We start from the raw sequence: 24369 nt of genomic DNA on the forward strand, positions 1-24369 counted from the left end.
AAAAAATAAATATGCTACATGATTTGAACCATCAAAATAAATGAGGAGCAACAATTTCAAATAATTTATGTTTATCTAAAATTATCATAAAACCTAAAACATTTTCTAAAAATTCATCATGGGAAAAATTCTTACCCTTATTTTTCATATACACATAGGTCATTCTTTCTCTAATTTCATTACTTCATTCTACTCCATAACCTTTTGAAGGTATTTTGCAAGCATGAGAGATGGCAATGGGTTCCATGTTTTAGTTGACTAAATATTAGTCTTAAAACATGATAATTAAGCTCAAAAATATTTAATTGTAGAGTTTTGATTTTTAAAGAATCCAATCAAGTGACTATAAATTTATTTGAAGCAAATTGAAATATCAACATCATTGTAAGCCTGCCCAAGCGAGCAGATCTTAAGAAAATGTCATGCAAGACTGCTACATCTTCTTCTCCACACTTGGGAGACCCATTTGCTGCTGAGGGTTTTATCTGAGGTTTTGGAATGCTGAAGGATTGGGTTACATTACAAAAAGGAGCTTGTTGAATGCATGTCTATGAGGGTCCATTCTTTCTGGTCTTGGCTGCCATTCAGATCTTATTCTCTAGTGAAGAGTGAAGGGGCAGAATCATGAAAGTTGGAATCCTGCACTTCCATGGGCAAGCACATGAAGAAGCAGAGGAAATGAAATGAAAGGAATAAAATTGTTCTTGCGCAAGAACACCCTGGAGAACAGGGAAGAAAGGATCCCAGCAAGCAAACAAATAGCATTTCAAATAGGAAATAAGCAAAAACTCAAAAACGTAAGGTATTATGTGAGAGAAAATGATATAATTTAGCACAGTACCCTAAGAATTTGAATTTGGTATTTACGGGAGAAGGTAAGCACAGAAAAGAAATCGTTACCAGGCAGCCTACAGATCATCCAGGGGCACCAGCAAAACCCTTTGCCCTCTTCAGCCCTGGCACACCGCACAGAGAAAAGGACAGAGGTAAACCATTAAGGTATACTGTATATAAGACTTACACTTCCACGAAGATTCTCACACTGTTTCTGGATTTGAGACATGGAGATAATGTCCCACTATGATTTTCATTTTAGAATCAACCTGAAATAATGTCGTCATTGAAATATCCACTTTTGCTCATCAACTTCATACAAAATCTCACAAAGTTATCAGTGGCCTGCCCAAAGCTTCCTAACCGCAAAGTTCCCAGTGCTCTAACAAAGTAACGCACATTATTAAAGGCAGATACGATATCAAGGAAACAGAGAAGCACAGCACCACGACCTCTATTCTCTCTTCCACCTTGAAATATACATCAAGAAAGACTGATGGTTGAACACTCTGGAGGACATATTAAGTGTTCACTACTTAAGGAATGGCCTCTATGGTAAGGGTTTTTGCACTAAATCATCCCCTCGCATAGGAAGTCCTGAAAAAGAATGCATGGGAAGCATAGGTTGAAGGAGACATCTCTTAGTGGGACAAATGCTAGCCTCTGACTTAGGAGTTCTATAGAAGCCCTTTGGGTTTTCTTTCTGGTCTAGTCCTATTCAGCTTGCAACCAAAGCTAGGAGGTGGCTGTGGAAGTAAAGGCAAACCTGGCTGTGCTTACCGCTTCCACTTCGGCGGGGTCATACCAGACGTTGATGTAAGGATGCTGTAAGGCGTCATCCACCGATATCCTCTTTGCTGGGTCAATCACTAGCATCTTTGACAACAAGTCCCTGGCTTGGCTGGCTGGAACAATGAATGAGAAAAAATTAATGAGTAGCGTTTTTATTACTGTGAGGAAGGTTGTTGGACAGAGAGGAAAGTAAGAATACAAAGAAACAAATATTGTAGTCCTTAACCCGCTGTGCCAGTGTTGATCCCTCTTCTCTTTCTGCCTCTCTTCTCTCTCTGTAACTCTGCCTTTCAAATAAATAAAATCTTTACACACACACACACACACACACACACACTGTAGTGTTCTATCTCATGAATACATATGTATGATAAGCTTTAATTTATCCATCAGGCACAATAAGGGAAACTCACTAATGGCTTCTTTCTGAAGTTTTCCATTTACTTTTGTGGTACCATCTAAAACCATGGAAAAGAGAAGCTCCAGATAAGGGACAACCACTGTAGTGCTTTCCTTTCAAACGTTAAGTCAATTTCTTGATGTTCTGGGAAAGGAAATTCATTTTGCATGTCTCCCTGCATGTGTCTAAGCCTTGGGCTTCATGTGGGGCTCTTTGATGGTTATAATGCTGTGTATATGGAATAATTTATTCAAATTTCTAAGTAAATTTTATCAGCACCAGAAGTTTGTATAAGCAGAGTAATCTTGTGTAACCTGTATGAATGCAGGATAACAGGATAAAGCGCATGAGCAATGCAAATGCATGATGTCTGACAAATGCATGGATGACTGTTTGCAGCTAGCCATCATTCATACAATGGAATGAACTGAATTTGAGTATCCAAATTGACTTAAGAAATCATACAGTCCAAATTTCTTATATGATCAAAAACAATCTGAGGAATAGATGTGGTAGAAATATATCACCCAATGACTGAATTTTATTATAATATTCTGTAATCATCAGACATTTTTAAATCACTGAAATAATGATTTGATTAATGGCAAAAGCCATCCCAATGCCATGCCAGATAGAGATAAAAAACTATTTTGTACCCATTGTCATTATTAAATTTATAGTTGTGGGCGATGTCAGTTATAAATTTATATATGATAATCAGTAAGTATATCTAATAACACCTTTAAAATCATTAATTTTTGATCTCTAACATTATATGTAGTTTTATAAAATATAATTTTAATAGGTAAAATAAATATATTAAACCGACATTATTATCCAATTGAGTTAAAAGTTTAAGTGAAAACACTTAGTTTGTTCCAAACACATTGTAAAACTTCAAAGTAAATATAAGATCTAAACTGATTTAAGAAAGTCAATATGTTTACATCCATTGACATATAACAATATTTATTTTTTTCCAAATTAAGGAAAAATGAGTAAATTGTACAAATATGAAAATTACATAAAACACAAAGAAATATTAATTATTTCCCTAGCTAAACAATCCATGTATATTGGCATATATTTTTCTAATGCTGTTCACATATTTTTCACATAATTTTAACTATTTTATTATTTTAATCTATTATTCACCTATTCTTTAATATATTTTCTGATAATTTTATATTTTAACAAATATAATTCTCAATATTATATTCTAATATGGAAAATCACTAGCTAAATTAGATGTAAAGAAATTTCATTTCTACTAACCATTATTGTTGGCAATAATCTTGGGATCTGATTATCATTACAGTCACTAAAACTGTGAGGCTCACAGAATGACCAAAATATAGAAATACTTGTATGTTAATTTTCAATATTTAATCTTCCTGATTGTCAATAACCCATCAAGGATTTATTTCTTTCATTGATTCATAGATCTCTGATTTCTAACTGATTTTCTCTACAGTCTTATGTATCCTACTCCCACAGATTCTCCCATAAAACCCATCAATGTTCCTGCTCTTAGAAAGGGGAGGGGCCAGAAAGAACTCCTCCTCAGTAGGGGCACGAAGTATCCCAATAGCAAGTCATCTCACTCAGAAATAGTGCCCAACACCATTCAGAGGAAACAAATGACAGAAATGTTTCAATGCCTCTCATTCTTTTGTTGGCAAGCATTTTCCAAATATAATTGAACAAATCATTCCCTTTAATTATTTGTATATTCTTTATAACTTGTTACTTTTATATTAAAAATAAAACTAAATAGTCATAAAAATGTAAAATAGTTTAGTATATAAAACACTAGTTTACAAAACTAAAATAACTGTAGAGGTTCAAACTGAGTTGAAAATAAACTATAGAAACTTGGAATTACATTATGAAGCATGATATTTGAGTTAAGAGTTTTTCTATAAGTGTTGGCATAACTATGTTATAATTAAATGAGGAGTTTGCTGGATCCATATTGTTTTTTGTTTTTCTTTTTTTTGACAGGCAGAGTGGACAGTGAGAGAGAGAGACAGAGAGAAAGGTCTTCCTTTGCCGTTGGATCACTCTCCAATGGCCGCTGCGGCCAGCACACCGCGCTGATCCGATGGCAGGAGCCAGGTACTTATCCTGGTCTCCCATGGGGTGCAGGGCCCAAGGACTTGGGCCATCCTCCACTGCACTCCCTGGCCACAGCAGAGAGCTGGCCTGAAGAGGGGCAACCGGGACAGAATCCGGCGCCCCGACCGGGACTAGAACCTGGTGTGCTGGCGCCGCAAGGTGGAGGATTAGCCTATTGAGCCGCCGCACCGGCCTTGAATCCCTATTGTTATTGCAAGTGTTTTTATAAGAAAGGATAACTTTTGGATAATATCTCAGTATTGTGAAGCCATAAATTCTAAAAGATCTCTATTTGAAGTATTAGGTCTTTTTCAAGCTGCATATAGGAAAAAGTTTATCTTAAAAAAAAAAAAAAAAACAGATGTGGTAATAATTTAGTTCATTGCCATTAAGAGACCGTAGTGTCAACTGTAGTAGAAAATTCAATTATGTAATTTAAGCTACAAGAAAATAGAAACAAAGTTGCATATTTAAAACCCAGCAGGTAAAAGTTTAGAGGAGACAAAAAGATCCTAGAAAATAGTAGTACCACATTTTAGCTTTTCTGTCTTATTTTAGCCTAACGTAGCTATTTATTTAAATTTGTAAGTTAAATCTGTAGATAATTACACACTGAACATTTGCTTTTAAATTTCAAAGTATATATCCTCTTATTTTTAATAATTTGTAGATATATTGTTAAAATATTATATTACATATTATATTTAATAGGGATTGAGCGTTTGCCATCATCTAGGTATTATTCTAAGTGTTTGACAAGCTATTATGTCAATCAATCCTGTGAACAACCCTATATGGTAGGAACTGCATACCTTCATTTGTTAAAAGAAGTGAGGATCAGGAAACTTGCCCAGAGTCCCACATATTTTAAGGAATAAAGGCATAATTTAAACCAGGCAGGGGAATAAAATATGATTCTTTCAAAATCATATTCTCAGGAGTATCTAAAGTATAAGAATTAGAATATTTCTGTATTATACTCCAGCTGCTGTTAAATTTATTCCTGGTCTGCAAATGAAACTGCAACATTCTTAGATCCATTTTGTGTGTGAAGGTGTGGATCAAGATTTGTTGTCCAATTAGATAACTGCTGACACAGTAGGAAAAAAATCACTAATAAAACTGTTTATATTGAATAAAAATGTACAGTTGAAATCTCAATTACTACTCTAAACTGAAAAAAATAGAGGGTAAGCACTATACAAAACACAACAAAAGAAAATCAGACATCTGCCTCTAAGGTTTCATAACTAATAACTATTTTGAAAATCTTTCCCAGATAATAAAAGGTAAGAACATTGATTTCAATATATATTGATCACATAGAGTTACACTTGAGATACTAAATTTAAGATTTTAAATACACCAGGAAATAGTTAACACACAGCACTGGGACATATTTTATTCTTATTTTTCCCTCTGAATATCCCAACAATTCTAAAGTTCTTGGCTACAACCCAACCCTTTGTAAGAAGATATTTTAGGAAATGACTCTCCCTAATGTGAGCATAGTTCTAGCTGAAGAAAAGTCTTCATATCAACAGGCTTGCTTAGCTGGTCACTCCCACAGCGGCCCTCTGCCACCCAGACCGGCATACCTTTGAGCTTATTGTGCTCGGAGTCTGCTGGGAAGAGGGAATCTGGAAAGAGCTTGGGGAAGGTGAGTCCCGCATACTTGGGCCGGTTCTCCACATAGTTTCTTACTGTAGGCTGCAATTTCTTCATGAATTCTGGACACGGCGTTCCTAGTTGCTCAATGACTTTGTTCCACTGGTCGATATCTGAGAATTGAATAGTTAAGGGAAAACAGAAGTGCAGACCACTAGCTCATGCTTTCCAATAATAAGAGGCTAACTCTTCAGAATCCTGGGCAGCCATCAGTACAATTGGGATTTTAATAAAGCAAAAAGAGACAAAACTGTGAAACAGAATTGTCAGGGCAATGCATCCTCCCTAGATTTCAAATTCTGTTTTCGAACTCAGAAGTTTTCAGGGAGCTAATATTATTTAACAAAACAGGATACCATGAAACAATCTTTGATTGGTAAAGCTAACATGTTATTTAAATAACACAAGAAGAATCTCTTACAAAAGGATAAACACCAATATAATCATGTGATTTAGAAAAAATATATAATCCCATGATAGTGACATTTTATCTCCTGAAGATACTTCAGTCACTTATACATTTAAAATGGCAAGTACACATCTATTAAAAATGATAATCATTTATTGTCTTCCTAGATTATTTTTGAGAATATTTTCTCTTCTCCAAAACCCAAGAAATTTATCATCTGTTAATGAGTTCTGCTCATATGCCTTACACATGGGGTCAATAAAATTTTTTTATAGTAAAAGAACTCATTAATTCTTCATCAAAGATTTAGAAATTTATACTATTCATACAAGGAAGTCACCATTGCATACCTACTGTTCTTACTTCTGAATATGTTTCCAATCACATATGAGGGTAGACAGAGAGGTGCTTCATTTAAGAGAGCGAATTCCACCCAAAGACATCCAAATTCAGAGAGTATGGTAACTATGAGGAATTCTATATGAAACATGCCAGCTCTCTATGAAAAATTATACCCTCAAAAATTAGAGGGTAAATGTTGACAGACATACCCACTGATTGAGATTCTATTTTTTACGCCTCATTAATAGTTCATGTATCAGAGCATCGAAAATAAGAAACACTGCCCCTGAATACTTTGAAGGACCAGCTGGAAGCTATTGATTTTAGACAGATTACCTTGTCATGTATCATGAATGACAGAGACCTTGGAAATTCTTTTTAAATCAATATCACAAGGAGTGTTCTCTACTACATTTTTATTCTTTATGCTTTAACATTAAGCTGATTAATTTAATGCAATATATGATAGCTTCAGGACCCTTACCCTAAGATTACTAATTGTGGTTTGTAAAGTCTTTACTCATAGCTATTCGAGTGAGTTAGACTATAAAAGATTAGCAACCTTATTGAAAAGACAAAATTAACTACATTCAACAAAAACTAATATATAATGCACAGACAGTATGTAGGAGATTGAGCAAACATAAAATCAAGTTAATTTGCAAATCCTCTTCTACCTCCATTATATGGGCTGAATAAAATTTATATTACTACATATCCTCTCAGTTTCTGGCTTGAAAAATACCTTTGACTATGGACTATCAAAAAATAAAATGGGGGAGGTAAAAACTGAAGAACAGTCCTTTATAAAAAAGTAGAGATAAGGAAACCAGAATATCCTTCAATAAAAGTTTATCTAAATTACTATGTGATTAGAAAATAGGAGTAGATCAGAATCAATACAGATAAAGAAACTAAAACATTATGTAGAGTTAGAGTTACAGTTACCCTTGAACAAAAAACTCATATTGATACTATGGATACAGGTAAGTTATAACTACTTAGATATATTTAAATAGAATGCATTAGTGTAGTTAAATAAAACTCAAGTGCCTGCCATTCAAATTATGAAAAGAGAGCTCTTCTCTATTACTGTTAGGTTACCATGCCCTACCAAACCATTGTCTAACCACTGGTCAAACTTCCTCAGAATTCTAAAGACTTGATGACAAATTTAGATTGGAGAAAAGGAGTTGTCAGGTTTTCTATGAGGAAGTTGTTGAACAAAGTTGGCAAAATAGTACCAAATATTCTAGTTTAATTTAGCTGGAATTACAAAGTTGTTCAATAAAGAATTAGCTGATTTGACATAGTATTCCCAAAACACTTGTATGATATTTTTACATTAAAGTTTAAGAAAATCAGAGATTTTGTTAAGGAAGAACAGTTAAAATATTTCTTGTTATCAGTCATAATTAGGGTCTTGGGAAGCACTAGATTACCGTAAATTGTTTTTAAATGAACATTATTGTGGTGTCAGATGAAATGCTTTACCAGAGGGAGGTGAGGCTCTTCATTATTGACAGTGAAATAGTAATATGCCCACCCTACAGATGGGAGGTATAACCATCTTTAAAGGTATGTTCCTGGGGCTGGTGCGTGGCACAGTGGGTTAGGCCATGTGAGCATAGGTTCAAGGCCTGGCTGCTCCACTTCCAATCCAACTGGCTGCTAAAATGCCTGGAAAACCAGCAGAAGATGGCCCAAGTGTTTGAGCCCCTGCCCCAACATGTGGGACCTGGATGGAGCTCCTGGCTCCTGGCGTTGTCTTGGCCAGGTCTTGGCCATTGCAGCTATTTGGAAAGCGAACTGCAGATGGAAGACCTCCCCTTCTCTGTCTCTGCCTCTCTCTCTCTAACTCTGCCTTTCAGATAAACAAATCATTTTTTAAAAGTTGTAAAAACTTTATTTTAATCATTTGATCCTTTTTAAAAATCAGCCATTTCAAGCTCTTTCTTCCCATAAACATGGATCTGTTCAAGGGGTTAAGTACTTGCTTTCCAGATGTTTATAGGATCTTAACACGAGCTCAGCTGGGCACATGAATTTGATTGTTAAATATAATTAACCAAATGTAAGCCAAAACTGGATGCCATATCTTCTGAATCTAGTCCAGTGCTTGTTCCAAATATAACACTTTTTAAGGAAAGGAACAATTTGGGAATTGATGTGGTAAAAAAAAAAGTGCTTTAATAAGGTCATAAAATTGATGGTATGCTTTGTTCTACCAAGGAAATTCCCTTTAAGAATGTCTCTGAAGTGCCATCTCTGTTCTTTCAGGTCAGCATAGTCAAGTAAAATAATTAATTTTATTAATATTTAAGTAAAAAAAAGCAGATACATTTTAAATGACAGATTGTCAGATTTCTACTTTTTAAAATTCTTAAAATGCTAACTAGGTTTTATGCTTCTCTGTCAAATGTTACCATGGTAAATATACTTTTAAAAGAATGGCCAAAATTATTTTTTCAAAAGGATTTATCTGTTTTAGAACACTCATTAGTCATCACTTCTATACTGAATAAAGTAAGGGTCTGAATATTTACAGATTCCAGACCTGTGCAGTTATTGAAAAAGCAATAGATACCTTTTTATGTACTGCTTCAGAAAGTATCATCCTTAGCATAAATAACTAAAAGCATTGAATACAAATGGAAAAATGACATTTAATAAAAAATAATTTCACAATAAATATCCTGATCCAATTCTAAATTTACTGCAATTAAACCAGAATTAGTTTGTAAAATATTTGATGAGTATGGCAATATTCAAATGTGATTATCAGTACCTCTCCACTGAGGTAACAAACTACAGTCCCAAATATTTATTTCTGGTTTACGACAATAGTTGTAACAGAAGAATAAAACAAAGTACGTATGGATAGTAAAAATAAGTGTCAGATATCCTAAGGCTGAAAATTATTCCACTTAGTATTATCAATTAGCTAAGAACTTGCATTTGTAACTCTTCTGTTACATTAGCTGAGGAACTTTTTAAAATATATCAAACAATGCCTTGAACATAATGTGTGAGAAATATATTTTCTTCTGGGTGTTTTGGTTATAATTATGAATATAATGTATATTATACACATTTAAACCTTCAGACACTACTAAGAGGAATTATAAAGAGCTATTTAATGAGCTTACTCTTTGTATCTTTTGAATAATGGTATCTTCTCTTTATGTTTTCTTCCTTCATTGACAGTTTCTCATTACTATGAATCTGGGTTCAAGAGCTGACACTCTTATGGTTTCTGATTTGCCTTCTACTATTCTCTAGGCCTTACATGCAATCTTTTTGCAAATTCAAAGAAAGTCAAGGAAATACCAGAAATAAATATTTGGGACTGTAGTTAGTTACCTCAGTGGAGAGAAGGGAAGATGTGGCTAGGGTTAAGCACAGAAAAAAGACTTGAAGATATTGATTGGTAATAGTGTATTTTTAACCTATGTGGTAATATATAGGCTTTCATTTTATTAATCATCTCTAACAGCTACATATGTAGTGTTAACCCTCCTGTATGATAAATGTTTCATAATTTTAAAAATAAAAATGGCAGCTATAATGAAATTCATTACAGTTGAATTATAATTCAATTGTAGACAGTTAAAAACATATTTGGTTGGGTAAATTCTATAGATGTATATTTAAAAGTATATCTACTCTTACAGAACATGTAAATATATAAAATTGTTAGCACTGTATTTCTATATAAATTATTTACTTTATACTATATATGTACATATGAAACATATTAAAAATTATAACAGTAAGTAAAATTCTTTAGGCATAAAGGTAAAGAATATAAGATCAATTAATACTTTAAACTTCACTGTTTAGTTAGTTTATATATTAGGAAAATATGAATATTTTATACCTGTAAGGACTTTTATAGATGATTTACATTGATAATGTCTTCATATAAATGAGGATGCCTATTAAAATAATATATAACAATATATTATATAGATGTATATTATGCACATTGTATATCTCTAGCTCTATTTTTAAAAATCAATTTTTTATTGACTTGAAAGGCAGAGTTATATGAAAGGGGGAGAGACACAGAGAGAGATCTTCCATCCACTGACTGACTCCCCAATGGCCATAATGGCTGGAACCTGGACCAGTCCAAAGCCAGGAGGCTGGTACCCCATCTGGGTTTCCCGCATGCGTGGAAGGAACTAAACTCCTGGGACATTTTCTGCTGCCTTAACAGGTGCGTTAGCAGGGAGGTGGATCACAAGCAAGCAGCCGACACTCAAACCAGCGCTCACATGTGATGCCACAGTGTTGGCTCCCTTCAGCCCTATTTTTAAAGTTTCTATTTAACCCATAGATTTAGATATAATATTATTGGCTTCAGACAAGTCACTTTTAATAACAGAGAATTTGTATTTATTTAGTCATTTTTAAATTTACTAACATAATTATTATACAAATTGATGGGATACAATGTCCTACTTTGGTGGAAATTTTTTTTAAGTTAGCAATCTGTCTTGTATTTTAAGAGGTTAACTTTATGATACTCACTGTTCATAATTTGTTTTCTTAAAAAGGACTGGCTTGAAGTTTATTCAACATGTTTGAGATAGTTTTTTTTTTTTTTTTAAAGTCTACGCTCAGAAGATATACGTTGGAAATTTCTTCCCATTTGCTGTCTAAGAATTTTACAAACGCGTCTCCACAGTAGAGCTTCAGAAAAAACTCAGTATCCACACACCAAGGCTTCTATTGCATGATCCTGTGACATCACCCACAGCCTCAGACACCACTCACAAGGAATTCTGAAATCCAAGTTAAAACATGACGCGCAACCAACTTCTCCTGAGATAATTCTAAAAATTATTCTGTTTTGATTTTCTTTAATAGACCATATGGAAAGTAATGAAAATCATCTTTTAATTTACAGGTAGCCAATGTTCATCTCAGTCATCAGTTATTCAACCCTAGGAAGTTCTGGAAAAGCAGAGTACAAAGTTAACAGATTGATCGTATTTTCATAAAATTATCTAAAATTGGCCAAAATCTAGAGGCCATTTCATATTTGTGCCCAAAGACCAAACACAAGTTTATAAATCACAGGGAATAAAAGAGATCCTGTAGTCTTAGAAATGTGAAGGGATTTAATTTTATCAGGCTGACATACCTTCAAATAACATGAATTTGGTAAGTTTACAGATGTGATTTAATAAAATTGTATACATAGAAGACAAAAGAGCAATACAGAAAGATTAAAACTAAGATTTAATTTAATTTAATTTAAAGCTAAGACCTTGGAATAGTAGTGGAATTTTGCCCAGGTACATGGGTCCCTGCACTCACGTGGGAGACCTGGAAGAAGCTCTTGGATCCTGGCTTCAGTCTGCCATAGCCCTAGCCATTGCAGCCATTTGGGGATCGAACCAGCATTGGAAGATTTCTTTCTCTCTCTCTCTCTCTCTCTCTCTCTCTCTCTCTCATTTCGTGTGTGTGTGTGTGTGTGTGTGTGTGTGTGTAACTCTGCCTTTCAAATAAATTTAAAAACAAAAAAACTTAGAAAAAAAAACTTAGTTCCTTGTGCAGTCATTTCCCAAACTGTTCCTTTTAATGTATACAGAGAATACATGTAGGAAACTATATAGATGAATATTTCAAACAGTTCATGAAAAATAGAATTGAAAGATAGCCTATTTTAGCAGAAAAAAATGTTTAACCCCTGCATAATTTTTTAAAGATTTATTTATTAATTTTGAAAGACAGAGTTACAGAGAGAGAGAGAAAGATCTTGCATCCATTAGTTCGCTGCTCAGATGGATTTAGTGTCCAGGGTTGAGCCAGGCTGGAGCCAGGAGTCAGGAGCTTTAGGGTTTCGCACGTGGGTAGGCAGGGTCCCAAGCACTGAGGCCATCCTCCACTGCCTTCTGGGAGCATCAGCAGATGGATCGGAAGAGGAGCAGCCGGCACACAAATTAGTGCCCATATGGGCTGTCACAGGTGGCAGCTTAACCTGATATGCCACAACTGCATATGCTGCACCCCCTGCATAGCCTTTTTAATACACGCATTTTCCATGAATTTTTAAGACCTCCGGAATATAATAATTTATATACTAATCCTCAAATTTAAAAATTACATTATAGACACTTGATAAGAACTATAGTATATGTATCAGAGACTTAAAGCAAATGGCTAATCATACTACTGTATAGATAAATTAGTAATTGGTTTTCCTCTAGTTATTAAAACCTCATTGTTAAAGGCTCAATCTTATTTTTGAATTATTATCACTTGGGCAGAGATTTTATCTTCAATATGATCAAGATATGATATTTTCTTAAATGAACATAGAGGGGCACTTCACTAACTTGAGAGAGTAAATTCCTTTTAAGAATGATGGTGGGACACATTCACACACCCATAGATAATCACACAACATCCTTATCTATTTATTACTGCATTGTTCTGAAATCTTTACTTCTTCATTATTGGCTGTGTCAGAGAGCATCAATTTTATTTCTCCAAATGATTTCAATGTATTTCTTCAGACATTTTATATAATGAGGTTTTAACTATTATACTTGTTAATAATACAGAGAAAGAGCAGGAATTGAGGCTATTGCTCATATAAATGAAGTGAAAAAGTGAAAAGTTTAAGAGAGGTTGATCAATATTAAAATGAAATTCTTTTGCATGCTTTCTATGCCAAGTGAATTTTTAATGTATAAATCTTTAGTCTTAAAACTGAAAGATTTTGTCATTTGTTACTCAGCTGTGAATATTATCAGCTTGAAACATATACAACAACAACAAAAAAAAAACAGAAAAGACACTGCCTTACTGTTATTAGTTTGTTAAGACTGAATTAAGGCAGATCTTTCAATATCATGTAGCATTTTTCATATTTGCTACTGTATTGTCCTCAGAAGGTCTTGCTAGGAGACGAGGTTACTCTACCATGATGGCAGCTTGTAAATGTTTGACATTGGAGTCTCATAGAAACCCTCTAAGGACCATGAATGTACACTGGCTGCTGTATTGCATTTGAGACAAAAGGGAATTAATGGAGACTGACACGCGTAGAGACCACTGGCTGCTAAGAAGGATACGATCAGTGCCAGGAAACAGCACTGCACCTTTTATCATTTCTCCCATGATGCACCCTACTGACCACATGTCAACTGAAAACAAAAATGAAATGAATATAAACAAGAACACAGGAATAGAACAACAAATAAATGAAAACACTGGGTTGCCGTGCCACAGAGCAATATTCTGACCTTTCTCTGACTTGCTAAGAGGCCAGTCTTATGATTATTAGTATTCTAAAACAGTGAAGAGGGGAAAACAGAATGTGAGCGCCTTTGTATGCCGTATAACTCAACTAACAGTTCTACCCAATACCACCTAATGTATGATAATGTTACTTTGCAATTATAATTCAATGATTGATTTAGTTTCTGATTTAGAAGATCTAATTTGCATTCATCCAGTAGAGTCCTACTGATTTGTATTATAAATTATTCTAGATTGTGTTAATATGAGAAATATGTAAATTGGTTTCTTTTTTTATTCTTTTGTATGCCGTATTTGGAAAAAGAAAAAAGAGAAGTTGGGCTGCCAGCAACCTCAAAAGAGCTTCTTTTGTAAGACACATTTATTTTTATTTATAAATATGAATAACTTTTCAGAAGCAAAATGCCAATTCAATTCAAGAATGAATATTTTGGAATATACTAGCTCAGTTTCAGAGACTCCCATCAAAGAACATGTTTCTAAGCAGGAAGCTTTTTCTGGTTCTTATAAACAAGCTTGCTTTATAATGGTAAGAAACGCTGGCTTTCAAAATGGGATGCTTCCACTTGAAATAAACAACATGTTTGAAGGCTGACACTCCTGAGACTGTGAATCAAAACAAGCCTGGAATTCAAGGTGAAATTACCATGATTTGTCTGCTATTGCCAGTTATCATCCAGAACTTAAAACCAGGAAGTCAGGGTAGGGGGCACAGGGTAAGAAATAATATGGGGAAGGGCGAAGCAACAAAGTAAAATCTCTCTCTTGAACTATACTTGCCCGTTCTTCCTGAAAAGTCGGAGAGAGAGACAGGTCCTTTTAATGGGGGCCAAAAAAAGAAAAAGAAAAAAAAAATGGGGAAAAAAGGGATATTGGTGGGGAGCCAATAGGGGAGGGTATTAAGATAGCAGCACAATATATTTTGCTCCACTTACTTTACAAATTACATCTTGTAATTTGGCAGTGACCTTAGAGAATTCCTCATGAGAGTCTTTCTGGTCTGAAAATCTTACCCAGGTTAAACCCAAAGTTTCCACTGTTAGATTGAACACATAAACAGAATGATCACTGCAAAGGAATGGTTACAGCTATGAAGGTGATATGCATACCCAGAGAAGCAAATTTGTTTTGCTTCCATTTTAAGAAAGCAAGTGACATGCAAAAAAAAAAAAAAAAAATCTCAGGAAAAGATAGAGCAAACAGTTGTGCATCTCTTTTTTTGTTCAAGCACTTGTAATTTCAACAGAAACTGTCTCACAAGAGGTTGGTATTGTGAGACTCTGATTAAAAAAAAATAATGCCTGAAATCTGTTTAATTTTAAATTGTAAGTATTCTTATTATACTGTCCAAAATGACCAGTCTAAGTTGCTATTGACGGTGTATCTATTTTGTTTATATTGTAAAAGACTTAAACAAACAAAAAAATACAGATAGCTAAAAACTTAAAGAAAAGTTATTTTCTCTTGCCTGTCTCCATTCAAACAATTTTTAAAAAGATTATTTCTTCCATGAGCCTGTTTGGGACTTAGGGAACATCTATTTCTATTTCTTATTAGTAACAACAAAAAAATATTTTCTACAACACCTCTGGAAGATATTCCCCCCACACTTTTTTTTCTACTGCAGAATCAACTTACTAGCTGTGTAATCTTTGCCAAACTACTTCACTTCTCTAAACCATTTTTGTCCTCTAAAATATCAATAATAAAAAGTATTGTGTAGAATCTTTGAAAAGACTTGGAAGGATTAAGCCTGGTAAAGCCTCTTCCACATTCATTGCCTGGTATATAGTAAGTTCTCGATAAATATTAACTAAGTATCACGATATCCTAAATTTATACACTGGGACTTTATGTAGCAATTAAACATATGTGAATGTTTATTTTATATTTATGTTATATTATGTAAACAAATATTCGTAATTCTGAAATCTTTCCTATGAGGGGGAATTACCACCCACAAGGTAATCCATTTCCATTTCATGGTTGACTCCACTTAGAATACCTTCCTATCTGTTGAGCCATGGTTGAGCCATGGTTGGCTCTATAGGACTCTCCCCTTTCTCCACAAGAATTACCCTATTTCCCCAGTAATAACCTCACAATATATGATAATGATCTGCAGTTCCTAACCACTCCTCTCCTACAAACTGTCCAGTTTTATCTGTCAGACTAAAAGCCCTCAGTTTTTTGTATTGTTTCCTTTTGTTTTTAGTGTTCCTCAGATGTGCCCTTAGATAACCTGACTAGGATCCTAGTCCCCATGTTGCTTTCATCTCAGCTGGTTGATAGACAGTTGATAGCTTCATTTCTGGTACTCTTAGTGGTACATCTCCCAATTGTCTTTTGTGAGTTTCTGCAGGATACTCATATTCCAAAGTAAAAGGAGAACTTTTCAAAGAACTTCTCTTCAGGGTCAGAACTCATGAGTAAAAGTAACACACAGATATACACTCCAGTTCTGACCCTCTTGTAATTATTTTCATGCTTCTTTCTGCACAATAATACCCTGGGAACCTTTCCAATTCCCATTTTAACTTTGCTCACCATTCACTATTCCTAGACATTATCTAAGCTTGCATCAGCTGAGTGCTAAGCTTTGTGCCTGGAGATGATAAGTTCTGTTAGTATGAATTATAAAAGTGGAATAAATGCACATAAGTTTATGATGGACTTTTATGTGCTTAAGATAGGATTATTGCCCAAGATAAATCCATTATAACAACCAACAGGAAGTAGTTACTAAAAAAAATTGATTCTGCGTCTTAATAGGCAGGGTGGTGGAGGTCATGGTAAGCGTTCCCTTATACCAAGGTGCACATGTGGTAAATCTTCAACGAGTTCATGAAAGTGCATTTCATGAAAAAATGAAGCACAGATTTCAATTCTTTGCACCAGAATGCCTAACTTTTAATTCTATCTCTCATGAATTTGTTGAAGCACATACATATGTTAGACCAAACTACTTAAAGAAATTTTTAAGGTTTTAAAATGAATGCTGACTGTTCATGGATCTTAAGTAATTAGGGGCCAGTACTGTGGCCTAGTGGCTAAAGCTACTGCCTGCAGTGCCAGCATCCCATATGGGTGCTAGTTTGAGTCCCAGCTGCTCCACTTCAAACCAAGCTCTCTGCTATGGCCTGGGAAAGCAGAGAGGCGGGGGGTGGGGGGGAACCCCGATGGTTCTCTTCCAGATGGCTGCAACAGCCGGAGCTGTGCCGATTTGAAGCCAAGAGACAGGAAGTTCATCCAGGTCTCCCACGTGGGTACAGGGGCCCAAGCACTTGGGCCATCTTCTACTGCTTTCCCAGGCCATAGCAGAGAGCTGGATCGGAAGTGGAGCAGCCAGGACTCCAAGTGGCACCCATATGGGATGCCGGCACTGCAGGTGGCAGTTTTATCCACTACGCCACAGCATCAGCCCTGGAAACTGTATTTTTAAACTTCAGGAGATGATCTGTACAATATTTGGGCCTCCAAAAGTGTCCCATACACAAACATCTTGGCCTCTTTATGGTTCTGACTCATCACATTCTCCCTCCATCATTCGAGTCCCCAGGCAGAGTGGATGCCTTTGCAATTTTACCACTGATACTGAGTCACTAAGTATCAGAGTTACTAGAATGTGATTACTTATTTTATGAATTACAAGTTGAAAGTTGAAGTTTCCTATTTGTCATAAATTAGCTTCCTCTAAATTATGCCCCTTTTAGAGATAGACCAAATACAATCTAGGTCTGGCAGTTCTATCTAAAGAAAGTCCTGTATTGCTACTCTCACACCACTGACTGGCGTGGATCATGATCCATGATTAAAATCATGTATGGGCTACCACAGTATCTATCCAAGAACCTGGGAAATGTTTTCTGTCTAGGGGACTGTGTGGCTCATGTTACACAAGTTTTGAGACCACTCTGCTTTTCTCCTTAACATACCTAATTATATACTCATTTTGCAAAGAATCAGACAATATGCCTTTATGAATTTTCTTTCAACAATTACCTCAAAGTATAAGAGCAAGAGGCTTAACATAGTTTTCTAAAATCAGAATATTCCTTTGGAAATTTTATTTTGTATCTCAAAAGTTATAAATTTCCTTAGATATCTTATAAAAGTACATTCTTTTAAACTGTATTTCCCAGCTAGAATTAAATAAGACTTCTGATATGTGTCAGTAAATAAATAAATTTAAGAAAGATTAATAATAGTTCATGGAACAACAAAGCTAAATATTCTTATACCAGGAAATCAGAGGGAGATTTTTTTCCTTAAATCTACCATTAAATTTGCTTTTCTGTCTTTCTGAGAATCTCCAGTCCCCATGCTAGTGAGCACAGTCTCACTCATATTTTCACACAGTAGTTTTAAGAGAAGAGTAATAAGCAAACTAATGGGGAAAACATTTCCTTTTAAGCAAATTAAATGAATTCTTTTATTTTTAAACATATGTTCATGTTTATCTGAATTTTCTTCTGGATGTGATTGAATGACTACTGAATTTTTACATTCCACTTGATTTAAAAAATATTTCATATAATTTGACACAATCCTAAAGAACAGATTTAGGCCTTAGATTTAAAAGTTTATTAGGAGTAGACCCAAATCTAGTAGGAGAAGAAAAATAATTAAAATCAGAGAAGAAATCAACAGGATTGAATAAAAAAAAATTACAAAAAATCAGCCAAACAAAGAGCTGGTTTTTGGAAAAAATGAATAGTTGTACTTTGGAAATTTATATTCATTAAATAAAAGTTAAAAAATGATGAAAAAAAGTTTATTAGGAGGTAAGCACTGGTATTTCCAAGAGGTAAGAAACAATTAAGAAATATCTCCACACCAGACTGTTAGGACAACCCACAGCCTATAATTTTTACTTGCCATTCCTAATTTTCATATTCAAAGTTTTAAAATATGGCATTCAATTAATTTGAAGATATTCATTTTATGAAACTTATCTTTGGCAAACCATTTACCTATTCTAATGTTTTGTGTCCTCAGCAAGCTTACATGTGTATCTTTTTCATTCTAATTGAATTTCTTGTGTCTGCAGAGGGAAAGGCAGAGAGTCCCTCAACAATCCAACCCTCAGATTGAACTGGAGATCATGTACCTGAGGTCTAGCATTTCCAAACGACGGACTACTATATCAGCATCTAGACCCAGAGAACTCAGACCGCTAGCTCTAGATAACGGAATCTCACAGGGCATGCTCAAAGAAGGGCTGCCACTTGAAGTAGGGTGGAAAAATAAAGTAGAAAGAATTTCTCTAAAAGAAGCAGGCTCTAAGAAAGAGCTTATGGAAACACCATTGCAGGTGGTTTTCGGCCCAGCACTTACGCTGCCAGTGGAGATACCTATGTGCCTCATCTGAGTGCCTCAGTTAATTCCCAGCCCTGGTTCCTGACTCCAGGTCCTGCTGATGCAGTGACTGTTCCAGTGGTTGGGTTCCTGCCACTCCCCCCAGGGCCCCAACTGTTGTGGGCATTTGGGAAGTGCATCAGTCGAGGGAAGCTTACTCTCTGCCTCTCACAGGTTGTCCTGCTCTCGCCATCTCTTCAAATACATACATGCATACATACAGAAATAAATAAGTTTAAAGTACACTGGTATTAAATGACTTTTGCTACTCTGGAAGATGGCATGTGCCAACTGGGTTTAGGGGAAAGTGGAAGGCGTATGTGATTGCATAGTCCCTAGAGAAACTTTTAAGAAAGCATTGTAAAGTTGCTTAACCATAAATAATCGAAAGGAACAAAATCTTAGTGAAAGGTAAAGTCATTGCTACCTCCTATCTGTTTTATACAAAATAATTTGCCAAGTATATTCACTCCTCTCTAATATGAAGTTCACCATGGATCTAAGAATCTTAGTAATACTGTGTACCATTTTATGTCAACTTTTATGCTATGAAAAATGTTTAAGTCATACACTTTAGTGAAAATTGAGTATAGGATTGTGTATGTATAATGAAGAAACCCTTCACAGAGTGAAGATAAGGATTTTAGAAATGTTCCCTTGGATATTAAAATAATTAGCAAATTAATGGATTGTAAAACAAATATGCATTCTTTATTTTTAATTGTGTTTATTTTGCAAACATTCTCCATGGCGGTATCATCTGTGTTATATCAGTCCTCAAAAACTCCCACAATGTTGCTCTGAAGGTAAAGATAGCTTTAATGTAGGAAAGCAGCTAAAACTTAAGTCATTGACAACAATCTCATAAGACTCCCTGATTTGTCGAAATGTTTTACTATTTTTGTATGGGGTTCAAATTAAAATGTTCTGTGAAGAAAGACGAATAGTGTTGATTAGAATGATAATGTATTACCATTTTTTAGCATCAGAGTAATATATCGTAAATTATACCGAATAATTCTAACTGAAAGTTAAGGGAATATGGTTATTTTTTTAAGTCTCTGGAGAATTTTGGAAGTAGTCTAGGTGTCAATTAACAGAAACAAACCTTTGTTATTTCTTCTACTAAACGCTAGAATCATTTCAACATTGCTATAATTCTTTTCCACGTAAGTAATCCCATCTTTGTGTCTGATTATTATGGTTTAAAGGAGTTAAATTGTCTTTTCTCTCTATTTTTGGTCAGAAGTCCTACTAATAAAATAATACTTTCATTTAAAGAATAATTAAACAATTTCACTCAAAACCCACAACACACAGAGCCCATTCTTCAATAGATATTTCAAGAGTTTAGTGCATTTTTGAAATGTCACCATGCCCTAAAACATTGAGTAGTAACTATATATTAGAATACAGATTTAATTATTAAATGTAATTAAGTTACAATTTTAATGACAGATAAAAATCCACATGTAAGTATTTTCAAAGAAATAGTACTCTTTATTGCAAAAATATTTTTCTTCATAAATGTCTTTATGAAATCTCTCCCTTTTACTTCCAGCTTTAAATGTAGGTTTATTATCCCATGTGGAATGAGGCTATCGAAGTGATATTCTGCATAACTGCTGCTCAGGAGAAAGGAATACGGAAGACAAACTCTTGTGAACTATGGGTTTTGCATTAGAGACGATTAATGTTCTAGGATCATACTTATCAAGCATATAAATTTTATGTATTGATTTTTGCACAATTTAATTTGTTTCAAACATTTCTCTAAAATAAAAGGAAAAAAGGGACCTTCTAGAGAACAACTGTTGGAAAAATGCAAAATTATCAATACGGTGCTCTTTTCTTTGTTTCCAGACAAGTTATTTTGGATTAAAAATGTTTTGATTTTTCCTCCTGTCATTGAGTTTTAAATTTACTACCGACAAAATAGGAGCAAAACACCACTGATAAATTCCTGGACAACTAAATTAAACCTCAGAAAAGAATCTGGCCATGTGAGAATCAAATGACCTGGAACAACAGTGTCACATGGAAATGAGCAAGCCTGTGGCTCTTCGTCTTCCACTAACCAGTGCAGCGTACAGATACGGCTGTACAACTTGATTCTGAATTTCCATTGAGATATTCCCTGACTATCTAAAATGTATTATACCCCAAAAGCAAAATCACAAAGAAAATAATTCTTACTTTTGAATGAGATCAATTTATGTAAGTATGAATGTGGATTATTGTATTGTTCAAATTAACTACATTAGGTGCATAATCTTTATATTACAAATAAATCAAAGTAAAACACATTTTCTTGGATAGTCATAAGGCATTTGATGGTGTAAATGATACACCACACTATAAGTAACAAAGGAACATGGAGTAATTGATGATTTCAGGGGCCAGCATCGTGGTGTAGTGGGTAAAGCTGTCACCCACGATGCTGGCATCCCATATGTGTGCTGGTTCAAGTCCTGGCTACTCCACTTATGATCCAGCTCTCTGCTAATATGAACTGGAAGAGCAGCAGAAGATGGCCCAAGTGCTTGGGCCTCTGCACCTACATGGGAGACTAGGAAAAAGCTCCTGGCTCCTGGCTCCTGGCTCCTGGCTCCTGGCTTCAGCCTGGCCCTGCCATGGCTATTGTGACCATTTGGGGAGTGAACCAACAGATGGAAGATTCTTTCTCTCTCTCTCTCTTTCTATTACTCTGACCTTCAATAAATAAATAAATCTTTTTTTAGAAATTGGTGATTTCAGATTTTACAATAGATTATATTTAAAAGCCTGCCATCCGGTCATCTCATGTTCTAGACCAGCACTGTCCAATGGAAAAACCAGCAGTAAAAAATGCAAACTAGGCTGGCACTGTGGCTCACTAGGCTAATCCTCCACCTGCGGAGCTGGCACCCCAGGTTCTAGTCCCAGTTGGGGCGCCGGGTACTAGTCCCGGTCACTTCTCTTCCAGTCCAGCTATTTGCTGTGGCCCGGGAGTGCAGTGGAGGATGGCCCAGGCCCTTGGGCCCTGCACCCGCATGGGAGACCAGGAGAAGCACCTGGCTCCTGGTTTCGGATCGGCGCAACGCACCAGCTGCAACACGCCGGCTGTAGCAGCCACTTGGGGGGGTGAACCAACGGAAAAGGAAGACCTTTCTCTCTGTCTCTCTCTCTCTGTCCACTCTGCCTGTCAAAAAAATAAATATAAAATAAAAATAAAAAAATGCAAACTACATATGTAGTTCTAAGTTTACTGCTACCCCACATTAAAAATAATATGAAACACAGACGGCGCCACGGCTCACTAGGCTAATCCTTCGCCTGCGGTGCTGGTACCCCGGGGTTCAGGTCCCTTTTGGGGAGCCAGTTCTGTCCCGGTGCTCCTCTTCCAGGCCAGCTCTCTGCTGTGGCCCAGGAAGGCAGTGGAGGATGGCCCAAGTGCTTGGGTCCTGCACCCGCATGGGAGACCAGGAGGAAGCACCTGGCTCCTGGCTTTGGATCGGCACAGCGCGCTGGCCGTAGTGGCCATTTGAGGGGTGAACCAATGGAAGGAAGACCTTTCTCTCTTTCTCTCTCTCACTGTCTATAACTCTCTCTCTGTCTTTCTCTCTCACTGTCTAACTCTGCCTGGCAAAAAATAATTAATAATTTCATGTTGACTATGTGCTAGATAGTATATTGCAAATACTGGCTAAATACCATGGATTGTTAAAATTAACACCTGTTTAATACTATTTTTTTTTCATGCAGAGTTAGTGAGAGAAAGGGCTGCCAGCGCTGCAGGTGAATGATTAGCCAAGTGAGCCACGGTGCCGGCCGAAATTATTAATGTTTATATTTTACTTTTTTATCTTCAAAATCTGGGGGTCTGGTGCCATGGCACACTAGGTTAATCTTCCACCCGCAGCGCCAGCATCCCATATGGGCGCCGGTTCTAGTCCCGATTGCTCCTCTTCCAATCCAGCTCTCTACTGTGACCCAGGAGGGCAGTGGAGGATGGCCCAAGTCCTTGGGCCCTGCACCTGCATGGGAGACCAGGAGAAAGCACCTGGCTCCTGGCTTTGGATTGGCATAGCTCCAGCCTTTGCAGCCATCTGGGGAGTGAACCAATGGAAGGAAGACCTTTCTCTCTTTCTCTCTCTCACTATAACTCTACCTGTCAAATAAATAAAAATCTAAAAAAATTTTTTTGAAATTTCATATATTTTTTACATATGCAGCACATCTCCATTCGGACTAGCTACAATTTCAAGTACTCTATAAGCAGTTAGTACAGTGCTAGAAGATGCCATTGCTGTTACATTACTAGTGGAATTTAGAAAATATCTCATAACATCCAGGAGGATGAATAAATGCCTACCTAAATGCACACCCATTATGGTATCAACTTCTTATTGAGTCTGGTTGAATTTTTCTGTTTTAGTACTATTAGCCTTTTTGCTACTTAAACAAAAAACATAACCTTTCTTATACAATAAAGAGTTCTTCAGTACAGCTTATTTACTGATCAAATAAAAAAATAGAGTGGTAGGCCATTTCTTTTGTGTTGATTTCCAAAAAGTTCATATGTAATCAATATACTGAACTTACCCTGCATTGTCATTGATAAAGCTATCAAGTATACTAGATTTGTACTAGTTCTCGGTAGAAAGCTATTTCTGTATTTATAAAAATATAGTCTAAAGGGGCTGGCATTGTGTAGAGCTGCTGCCTGCAGTGCCAGCATCCCATGTGGCACTGGTTCACGTCCCAGCTGCTTCATTTTCAGTCCTGCTCCTTGTTAATGCACGTGGGAAAGCAGCTGAGAATGGCCCAAGTACTTGGGCCCCTGCACCCACGTGGGAGACATGGATGAAACTCTTAGCTCCTGGTTTCGGCCTGACTCAGGTCTGACTCAGCTCTGGCAGTTGAGGCCATTGAGGAGTAAACCAGAGAATGGAAGATCTTTTTCTCTCTCATTCTCTCTCTTTCTTTCCCTCTCCTTCTCTCTCTGTAACTCTACCTTTCAAATAAATAAGTACATCTTTAACAACAACAACAAAAACAAGGCCCAAATCCTTGGGCCCCTGCACCCAAATGGAAGACCCAGATGGAGTTCCCGGCTCCTAGGTTCAGCCTGGCCCAGTTCTGGCCATTTTGGCCATCTAGGGAGTGTGTCTCCCTCTATCTCTGTGTA

At 35.9% G+C, this 24369-nt stretch overlaps 1 protein-coding gene across 6 annotated transcripts in view; it reads right to left on the reverse strand.

Annotated features, from left to right (window-relative positions):
* Nucleotides 1-24369, reverse strand: part of MAPK10 (mitogen-activated protein kinase 10) — a 323847-nt gene that overhangs the window by 48099 nt on the left and 251379 nt on the right. For 5 of the 6 annotated variants that reach the window (XM_051819603.3, XM_017347438.4, XM_051819606.3 and 2 more), the window contains 2 exons: nt 5743-5925; nt 1615-1739 (listed from right to left, as the gene is read on the reverse strand). In XM_051819603.3, coding sequence (XP_051675563.3) covers nt 1615-1739; nt 5743-5925 — 308 coding nt within the window. Of the gene's footprint in view, nt 1-1614; nt 1740-5742; nt 5926-13654; nt 13727-24369 lie in introns of all 6 variants that reach the window. The other variant, XM_051819602.3, reaches the window with a different exon arrangement.

Source organism: Oryctolagus cuniculus, chromosome 8 (assembly GCF_051225735.1).
Source record: "Oryctolagus cuniculus isolate XC-2025 breed Fujian yellow rabbit chromosome 8, ASM5122573v1, whole genome shotgun sequence".
Lineage (NCBI taxonomy): Eukaryota > Metazoa > Chordata > Mammalia > Lagomorpha > Leporidae > Oryctolagus > Oryctolagus cuniculus.